Here is a 6,630-nt window from a genome sequence, read left to right as displayed (position 1 = left end):
CATGTATTGTGTAAGTTCGCAACTGAAAATATCCACCTTGGATAATACGCTATCGTAATTATTGCATAGTCTGTTCAGGCAAGAATTCTGCTTATAGTTCGTTTTCATTTTTCTTATGAATCTAAATTATTTGACTAGCCCGAGGAGGAATATGACAATAAATGCAAACACGAACCTTTGGTTACCTTCTGCTAGTTTTTCGATAACTGAATCGACGGTTTAGCAACAATTTTTATGAATTTCATGGAATGGTTTTTTTTAAGTTCCGGATTTCCGAACTGGAACTTCTCCAGGTCCCCTAGCCTGCACATAAATACGCCACTGCCAATGCGTATTGACATTGATAACTAATAATAATGAAGATTTTAGGAATAATTTCAAGTTTTTTTTCTATTTAAAGTCTCCATCACAAAAGATATTTTATTCATATGCGTATTTATTCGTATGACATTGACAACTTTTTATGTGTATTGACATTGACAACAAAAATTGAGGTTTAAGGAATAATTTCATGATATTTTCTATTTAAAGTCAACACCACAGCAGATATTTTATTCAGTTAGGTGTTGACTATTTCACCGTTGAGTGAATCTGGATATAAAGGTATGTACGAACTTAAATAAATTTTATTGTAGGTACTTAAATCCGTAAAAAGGTTTGACCTTAGATTATACTAAAACAATATAATTTAAAAATATTTATGTTCAACTTTAAAATTGTATTTTTTTTGAAAAATAGGTGTTTTCAGCAGCATGAAAATGAAAACAGTGACCTTATTATGTTGTATAACAGCCATGACTGGATTGGTCATAACCATAAACCCCTTGGAACTTTTAACAACAAATTTATTGTCTGATTGTAAGTAACCAGCATCTTGAAAATATTTTAAGTTGAAGCTGTATGTACTCAAATAGTAACATAAATTGTTTTAGAAGAATGATTACCAAATGCGTACATTACTGAAAAAAATTAATTGCAAATAGCAAGTTGGGAATCATTTTGTTACAACAAAATACTCTTCTAATACTATTCATAAAATGTGTAAAAGTAAAATTTTATGTTAAGAAAAAGGTTTTTATGAAACGAACCAACAATAAGGAACTTGAGAGAAAAAATATTATGGCTTAAAAAACACACATTCATATAGATCAACAAAATCTGATTCTGAATATAAATATATGTATATAAGTTTTATTATATATGATTAAACGTAGTATTAATAAATCGTCATTAAAAACGATTTTTACGCCTTGAGACTTAAACGCCTTGTGATTGAACTTACACCGCTACCTCACGGATCGGTCGATCGAATTCGCACTCGGGTTACTACTGCGGTTTAAAAAATTACTTCAAAATAATTAATGTTTTTTGGTAATCTTGCTATTAATATTTAAATAGAGATTTGTTGATTTACCAAGAACCGAGTGGGATTTACCTTACTGCTAATCGACAAAATCGAGGTAAGTATAACGTCACGCATATCCCGTAACAATTCGATCGTTTTGGTGGTTTTTGAAAATGTAAAGTTGTAAAAAAATACTGTTATTTAAGTGAACATTCATAAAGAAATAATAAAACATTGACTGGAATTCCTCATAAATTAAGTGAACCTTTTCCTTGTCAAATACAATTGAAAAAATAATAAATTTGCACTAGGTTCGAGGAAAATTTTTATCAGAATTGCTTTGTAGAGAGAATCAGAATGTACATGTTTCTATAGTTATGTTCAGGTTCTTTGCAACCATCCTCTTCCTTTTCTCCTTTCTCTTCCACATTTTCTTCCTCTTCACTATTCATTCCCTAATTGGTACTCAGAAGTTTTATAATGTGCGGTTTTAATTTAATGTTTACACTAATTTTTTCTAGGCGGAGTAATAAAGTCCTATTTAGGAATTCAATACATGCAGTTGAATAATACTTGCTCAAGACCAGACGTTTCTTTAGTAAGACTATTCCACTACACACGAACTTTAACGGTACTTCATTAATTTAATATGCAATTTTCTTTGTAAAAAAAAATCTGAGTTAAACCGGTAAAAAATCAAATATTTTGAAGGCAAAGTCTTATTAATCCCACTTGTCCTAACCTAAGAACTTATATTGTATTAAATATAAAAAAGTTTCTTGAGTTGGATTTTTTATCTTAGTCTTAGATTAATATATGTATTGTGAATATTATCTAGCTAAAATAATGATGAAAAACAACACAACCTAAAACAAATCAATCTGAAAATCTAATCTAAACTTTTACGAAACTTGAATATAAATATTGTTTCCTGCAGTAATTATTTATTCGTATTTGTATTTGTTTATTATTTGTGTTTTTTACAATAAATATACAATGTTTACAAGTCATACTGTTTTAATTTATACTACACTTCCATTAAAAGCATATTATTTCAACAATAAATGCATAGACAATAATATTACGTGAACTATAACACTTCAATAAAGTACCTTTACTAGTTACCATATTTAAATTCTGTGTTTTTCAGGTTTTCGAGGCAGTACGATTTAATTCATTTATGTGTGTAAATTTTCAGGTAAGCCGTTCTCTAATTGGTGCCGCGAGAGAGCTGCTGCGAGATCCACTCTTCTACAAGAATATCCCTATTACAATATATTGCCACGGCTGGTTGCAACCCCCTGGAGAGCTAAGCATCACCACTGTTACCAACACCCTCAAGGCTAGGGGAGGGCAGAATGTCTTGCATCTGGACTCGAATGCACTCATTGGATCTTTGTACCTGCACTCTTCAGCTGCTTTGCAATTCATTGGGGAGGCCCTGGCCATAGAATTGAATATTCTTGCACAAAGTGTGTTGGTTCTACGCTTTATTTAGGAAAGGGATTTCTAAAATAATTGAATACATTTTTATTCAATAATAAATTGTAAACTAAGGAGAAATTTTCATAAAAACATATCTTTTGGTTATAAATAATAGAAACACATGGGGATATGGATTGAAGCATGCCGATTGTGGCTGAGCTAAGACCAAACGGCCCCGAATCTTGAAGCGGTGGAGCCAATGAAAGTTATGCTTATTGTATTTGTATTTATAAACTGCTGTAAACTGTTATAACTTACTTATGTTGTAAGCTGAGCCTGCTCCCAATACAAGAGTTCCCAGTAAGACAGGCACAACATATCACACATGTGATTGAATTTATAAAGATGTCGCTGTACGTAGGTAGATACGATTTGCGTGCGCTTTCAAAATAACAACGGTTCATGGCCCATCTCCCTTGCTTCTGTTATCTATGATTGAAATAATCATATCATTGAATATAATATCTGAATAAAATCGCTTTGTTTCTAGATGGCATCCCGCGTAAAAATATCCACATTATCGGATTTAGTATGGGTGCCCACATTGCTGGATTTGCTGGAAAGAAATTTAAAGCCTTAAATGGAGGCCTCCTTGGTCACATCACTGGCCTAGACCCTGCCGGACCCTGCTTCTACAATAATGATCACTCTATGAGGTTAAGCAGTGGAGACGCAGCCTTCGTCGACATTATTCACACCAATGCGGGAGCATGGGGTACTCTCACCCCTCACGGTAAGTGGGAGGCTTGACTCTGTGATCTCGCTATTTGTTGATAGAACTATCATTATCTCAATGTCATGATTAAATAATTTCAGGTCACGTCGATTTCTACCCCAACAGTGGCGTTTACCAGCCCGGCTGTCTAATCCCCGGTTGCTCCCACGCACGAGCCTGGCAACTCTACAGCGAGAGCATCTTGAGTATCCGTGCCTTCCCGGCGGTGAAATGTGACAACTCGTTGTTTTATATCTATGGTTACTGCAATTTAAATGCCAAGACCTTCATGGGATACGCTGTACATAAAACGACGAGGGGCGTTTATTACCTGAATACTAACGTGTTTTATCCTTACGGTTTTGACTAATAATTATAACTTTTAAAATAAAACTCAAGGTTTTTTGTTCTGTGTAGATCAATCCAATATGTAGGTATATGAAATTTTTATTTACAAATTTTTCTACATAATAATTACGACATTATAGATAGCCTTATCTAATTCATTAAAAAAGTACAGCAAAACATACAGTGCAGTTTTGAAGGTCGGTACATCCCGTGTGGTAGGGGTAAGAAGCTGGGAGGGGTCTCATTGTGTCGGGAGGGTCGTGCCGTTTTCAGTTGTTACCCTGGTTTGGGCGGACTACAGGGGGGCTTCGCCGTCCGCATATTTCTTTAAAATGGCCGTCTTTTCGTCGCCACACTGCGGGCCTTCCGGTTGCACTTCAATCTTGCGCATCGTGTACTGTAATTCACATCAATTACTGTAATTTGATCGCGAGTCGGGTGCTTAAATTCGAAGAAACTGATACTACACTAAGACCTGTGGATTTTGAAAGACTTACAACGGTTAAAACACCCAAAAATTTTACGTGAGTGGGAGTAGCTATCGAACGGTCTGCCCGGAAGCTTGCAATTGGATTGGGCATTACTGAGCGCTCACTAAGGAGAAATGCATCAAGACCTATCATTCCGCCCCCATAAGATTATGATTGTTCAAGAGTTGAAGCATCCTGACTATGAAAACCGTTTAAATCGCTCTTAAGAAATGTTGAACCGGTTGCATGTGAGGTCAACTTTTTCAGTAATGACAATTCCCACTTCCACCTCTGTGGAGAGGTGAATAATACAAATTTTCGGTACTGGGCTTAAAATAACCCAAGGAAACTTAACTCCCCAAAAGTGACCGTTTGGTGTGCGATCTCCAAATTTGAGGTGATCGGACGTAATTTTTTGGAGACAATGGACAAACCCTGACTTTCAACGGTCGACGTTATGTTTCCACGATGAAATTTTTTTTTGAACGTCAATTGGAAGAACTAACGGAGGGAACAGATCTGAGAGACATCTAGTTTCAACAAGACGGTACTACTTCACATATTTTTCGAGTTTCAATGACGTTTGGAAGAACTCAAGGATCGAATTCGGAATGAAATCGCCGCAATACCCGTCGATATGTGCCAAAATACGACCAAAAACTTCAGAAATCGCCTTCATCAATGTATCGCTGCAGGGGGCCATCATATTTCTGAGGTCATCTTCAGGACCTGATGCGTAAAACGGCAAGTACCGAATAAAATGTAATAAAACCCATTTCTGTAAGTTGCTTCGTTATTTTGAATAGCCCTTCTAAACTGCACTGTCTGTTTTGCAAGTATTTTTTTCACTTTTGAATTATAAAACACAGGACATAAATGCCTTGTTACACAAATACAACAAGGTTCCGTTAAACTTCCAGATAGCAATTCGTCATTGGGTTCTTAATCACAATCTATCAACTAATATTTTAAACTGCCAGATAGCAATTTGTCATCTGGTTCTTAATCACAATCTATCTACTAATATTTTAAACTGCCAGATAGCAATTTGTCATCGGGTTCTTAATCACAATCTATCTACTAATATTTTAAACTGCCAGATAGCAATTTGTCATCGGGTTCTTAATCACAATTTATCTACTAATATTTTAAACTGCCAGATAGCAATTCGTCATTGGGTTCTTAATCACAATCTATCTACCAATATTTTAAACTGCCAGATAGCAATTTGTCATCGGGTTCTTAATCACAATCTATCTACTATAATATTTTAAACTGCCAGATAGCAATTTGTCATCGGGTTCTTAGTCACAATCTATCTACTTATATTTTAAACTGCCAGATAGCAATTTGTCATCGAGTTCTTAATCACGATCTATCTACTAATATTTTAAACTGTCAGATAGCAATTTGTCATCGGGTTCTTAATCACAATCTATCTACTTATATTTTAAGCTGCCAGATAGCAATTTGTCATCGGTATCTACTAATATTTTAAATTGCCAGATAGCAATTTGTCATCGGGTTCTTAATCACAATCTACTTATATTTTAAACTGCCAGATAGCAATTTGTCATCGGGTTCTTAATCACAATCTACTTACATTTTAAAATAAAGGATCTGTACATTTTATATTACTTTTTTATTATTATCTTACTCATTTCACCCGCGTAGAGCTTTTACATAAGTAAGTCAAATCATAGACACATTAAATAAAATAATAAAAAAAAACATCTTTGGCATTTCATCTTGCTGTAATTTTTTTTGTTCCTTTCCGTTCTGTTCCGTTAGGTGGCTAGCTTTGAATGAGCTTTTCAATATTATTCTACCAACTGCCTGAAGAAAGTTTGAAAAAATATTTGTCATTGTGATAGCGAAATTTCTTTAAACGAATTTTATAATTCCTTATTTGAAAAAAAAAGTTGTATAAAATATTTTAATGTGATTTATAATTAAGAATTATTATTGTATTTACTTCCTGATATTATGATTTCAGATGAAAGTTTGGTTTTGATTTTTAAAGAAGAGAAAATTTGAAACACACTTTTTTGGACACGAGGTCTATTACTGTCCACAAATTTTAAAAAGGAAATGATTTTTACTTAAAGAAAACAGACACAGCAATATTATTGTCATGCAAAATTGTTACGAAAACACCTGCTAAAACTCGTTAGGTTTTATGAACCTCGTCACACGGTTGAAATTATTATTATTCTAATTATTCTTATTAATTATGGATAAACAAACCATTTACCCAATAAAAAGCA

At 34.0% G+C, this 6,630-nt stretch overlaps 1 protein-coding gene across 1 annotated transcript; it reads left to right on the top strand.

The window, feature by feature from the left end:
- The first annotated feature begins 571 nt into the window (after nucleotides 1–571).
- On the top strand, nucleotides 572–3,938 carry LOC149426554 (phospholipase A1-like). The gene is made up of 6 exons (XM_089637447.1): nucleotides 572–603; nucleotides 739–858; nucleotides 1,867–1,976; nucleotides 2,544–2,817; nucleotides 3,321–3,563; nucleotides 3,647–3,938. The coding sequence occupies exons 2-6, from the start codon at nucleotides 753–755 to the stop codon at nucleotides 3,913–3,915; spliced, it is 1,002 nt and encodes a 333-aa protein (XP_089493573.1). The 5' UTR covers nucleotides 572–603; nucleotides 739–752; the 3' UTR covers nucleotides 3,916–3,938.
- Nucleotides 3,939–6,630: the final 2,692 nt, after the last annotated feature.

The sequence above is a fragment of the Hesperophylax consimilis genome, chromosome 1 (assembly GCF_061612785.1).
Source record: "Hesperophylax consimilis isolate HC1 chromosome 1, BYU_Hcon_1.0, whole genome shotgun sequence".
Lineage (NCBI taxonomy): Eukaryota > Metazoa > Arthropoda > Insecta > Trichoptera > Limnephilidae > Hesperophylax > Hesperophylax consimilis.
This window is presented reverse-complemented; position numbering and strand designations above follow the sequence as displayed.

Coding starts and splice junctions, on each gene's coding strand:
- LOC149426554 (XM_089637447.1), top strand. CDS start 753: ATGAAAATGAAAACAGTGACCTTATTATGTTGTATAACAGCCATGACT. Junction 859..1,866: donor AACAAATTTATTGTCTGATT/GTAAGTAACCAG, acceptor AATTTTTTCTAG/GCGGAGTAATAAAGTCCTAT. Junction 3,564..3,646: donor GGGTACTCTCACCCCTCACG/GTAAGTGGGAGG, acceptor AAATAATTTCAG/GTCACGTCGATTTCTACCCC.